The 3,355-nt window shown below is 34.5% G+C and overlaps 1 protein-coding gene across 1 annotated transcript in view; it reads right to left on the reverse strand.

Moving 5' to 3' along the window:
• PLOD2 (procollagen-lysine, 2-oxoglutarate 5-dioxygenase 2) overlaps positions 1–3,355 on the reverse strand; it is a gene marked incomplete at its 5' end in the record, with an annotated part of 26,861 nt that overhangs the window by 3,805 nt on the left and 19,701 nt on the right. Inside the window, 3 exons of the mRNA XM_010160582.1 lie at positions 419–484; positions 888–1,001; positions 2,383–2,445. Of these exons, the coding sequence (XP_010158884.1) occupies positions 419–484; positions 888–1,001; positions 2,383–2,445 (243 nt within the window). The remainder of the gene's footprint in view (positions 1–418; positions 485–887; positions 1,002–2,382; positions 2,446–3,355) is intronic.

Consider the following 3,355-nt stretch of genomic DNA (forward strand, 5'->3'; position numbering starts at 1 on the left):
TTCATATCCAGCAAGGCTTCACCTTGGACTTATGGTTGTCAGACCTTAGAGAATCCATAGGGAAAGGCACAACCCAAGGAAAGTATCCAGAAGAGCTTGCCTTTACTAGATACTAGAAAACTGCTACAATAATTTTATTAGGCCTTCTACTGGTGGTACAGGCTAGCTCAAGTAAGTAAGATTAAAACATCTGTTTTTGCAGAAGGCAGTTAGTTGGACAACTACATTATTCTGAACAATGTAGCAATTATTGTTTGGACACCTCTCATCTAGTTTTCAAAATGACGAACATTCAGTTCTGGTCCAAAATATCAAAAAGCTGTTCAGCCACAGACCAAAACAGCATTTGCACGGAAATAGTTACTGTCCACCAACTTAGTCAGTCCCACAAATTTTAAGAAAATTATTTATAACCCACCTGTTCTACTATATTGTCAGTGAATATCTTTGAGTAGTTGGGATTTATGTAAGTTTCCTTCCAGTCCTAAAAGAAAATTATTTAAAAATATTAAAACAGAACAAATACATTTTTAAGTGACAAAAAATAACTTATATTATATTGATTTTCTCTACTGAAAGCACTGGAAAAAACTAAACAATTTCTTATACCCATAAACGAACTGGTTCTCATCATGTCAAAAATCATGAAACCTGTTACATCAGGGCCATATCTCCAACTCCTTGCTCTGGTCATCAGTTGGCTTGTTGACAAGATGTATTCTTATTTGCTTAAACAGGTGGTAGAGAAGACCTTCTAGTACACAACCAATATTTAGTGCATAATAAACAAATGTTCTCCACGTAAAGTCTTTAAATTCTGAGTCCTTACATAACATAAGCTTTACAATTTTTTCAAATAACTCTTTAATCAATAATTAGATGCATACCACAGGATTTTCAAATATCTGCCAGAGGTCATTGTTGTAGTGGGAGGTATTGTAATTGGCTGTAGAAATAAGTCTTCCAAATTCATGTCTGTTGGTAATGTACATGAAAACACCCTATATCAAGTAGAGAAAATGTCATTACAAAACGGTCTATCTTAGCAAAAATTATGCTTTTTAAAAGCCTATTTGCTTATGCCTGCATTTTCATAAAATATCATGCCTTGTACATACATATTACACAAGTACTGTTTGTTTAGCATCTTTAATTTTTTAATGCTTGATTCTAATCAGCAACTAGTGTTCATAATTTCTTCTTTACAAGCATTTGGTTGCATTTTTTCTAAACACATTAAACCAAAACATATATTGTTCATAACATAAACCCACATACAGTTATAGAAAAGAAAAAACAGAGAAGTGGTCGGTTGATTGGTTTTCCAGAAGCCCTAAGCAGACACACTTGAAGCATCTGTTCTCAAAGTGAAAATACTGATATAAGAAAATCAGAAACTGAACCCTAGATGTTGGTTAAAATGTGAAACAATAAGCTACCAATAAAAGGGCTAATGGAAGTCAGAATAAGAAATTTATTTCAGAATATTCACTAATGATCTTCTGGTGAATTGGCCTGAAATAAAAAGATATTGGCAAATACAGCATGAAAGAATATTCAGATCTGGGTACAAAACAGCTGAGCACTGAGAAGTATGTTCACCTAAGGAAACATTGCAAAATATGTGCAGGATACCAAGTGTGGTAAGATATTGTTTTATTATCAAGCTATTAACAGAAGATATTAACAAAACACTATTGATTAGAACTAGTAGCAGAGAATAGTTCTTTAAGAAATTTAGATTTTTGTGGAGGATTTTTTTTTTTTTTTTTAGTTTACTGTTTTTCAGACTAAAACCTGATTTCCAAAGTGCTTGTGACTTAGATTTGCAGCAGATGAAGACATTCTTACTTAGATATTTTGGTATTTCTGTCTATGTTTCTGTCTGAAAAAGAGTTAAACTGTTAGAAAGATAATAATTATGTTAAACACGTGCCCAGTTTTGGACACTTACCGAATGATAAAACAGCGGCAGCAGGGAGAATAAGGAGGGTCTGGGTCAAGAAAAACAGCTTAAAATGACACCAATTTCACAATTGCCCTGTGTGGTCACCAAAGGGGCCTGGCTGCCCTGCTAGTGATTTGAGCTTTCGGCCTTCCTAGGACCGCTGAAACAATTTTAGCTACAGAAGCACAGCTTCAGTACAACTTGACCTCAGCAGCACTGAGAAACCTCCCTGAGAAAACAATGAGCTTCTTCTCTAAGATGTTTTGAGCTGGTCATGAAAAACCTGTCCCTGGCAAAAACTTGAATGTTAGAAGACTGGAGAGAAAGCTAGAGCAGTATTTCATCAGAGTAAGTGGACAGAGGAGAAGTATCTTCTTGTGGTAGAATAATACTGCATGTAATAATAACTAATGAATAAAAAAATAAAGCAACACCTTTGGGGGTCTGAGCATATGGAATGTTTCCGAAGAAGGGGAGTCTTTTTCCCTTTGTAAAGTCTAAAATGAAGGAGAATCATCACATCAGTTTTCTGATACGTAATCTTTCTTTTTTTCTGACTACTATTAGGTTTCCAGTTACATTAGGGAAATAGCAGCCTTTGATCAAAAGCTGATACGCCTTTACAGACAACATGCATCTCCAAGCAAAGCTCATAATACACATGTCCAAGCTGTTTCCACCAGCCCCTTCTTATCTGCTGCAATACAAAAACAAGCATGTACCAGACCATCTTGCAGCACAGACTGAAAAAGAGGAAAAGAGAAAGCAATCTTCTGCTGAGCCAGTCAGATTAGTTTAATAAGTGCATGGGAAGAACAAGTTTGCAATAACTGATGCTGAGAAGGTTTGGATACAACAGAATTGGATGGGAATGTTCTGAAGAATCAGTACAAAGAAAGGAGATCATGCCTTGTTATGAGGGAATAAAAAAAATTAATACTTGCCAACTTTTCTTGTTCAATTCAGCAAAATTATTTTTCAATGCTATAGTGTCTGGAAATAGGTCTGGTTTAGGTCTTACTTGTTTCTGTGCTGAAACTAGTGTAAATATCAGTAGAAATGTGGATTTACATATTCATATTTTTACAGTACAAATACTTTTTCCTTCATTACTTACAGCTTAATGCAAGTAACAAATTTCTGATACAGTTTGAATTTATCTGGAAAAAATAATGGTAATTCATGCTCCCTAAGAAGTTTCATACAATTTCATAAATCACTTAAGCTTTGTATTTTAAATGCTGCCCATCATTAGTTCAAATATGTATGTACTTAAATATAAACTTGCAAAATATTCCTACTTGGTCTGTTAGAACTCTGACATTGTATAAAAATGTATGTAATAGAGATGCTCTAAATGCACTGATAAGTTTGAAGTGACGCAGCAAAGTTGAGCCTTGTTCATTC

Source organism: Eurypyga helias, unplaced genomic scaffold (genome assembly GCF_000690775.1).
Source record: "Eurypyga helias isolate BGI_N326 unplaced genomic scaffold, ASM69077v1 scaffold4181, whole genome shotgun sequence".
NCBI classification, from domain to species: Eukaryota; Metazoa; Chordata; class Aves; order Eurypygiformes; family Eurypygidae; genus Eurypyga; species Eurypyga helias.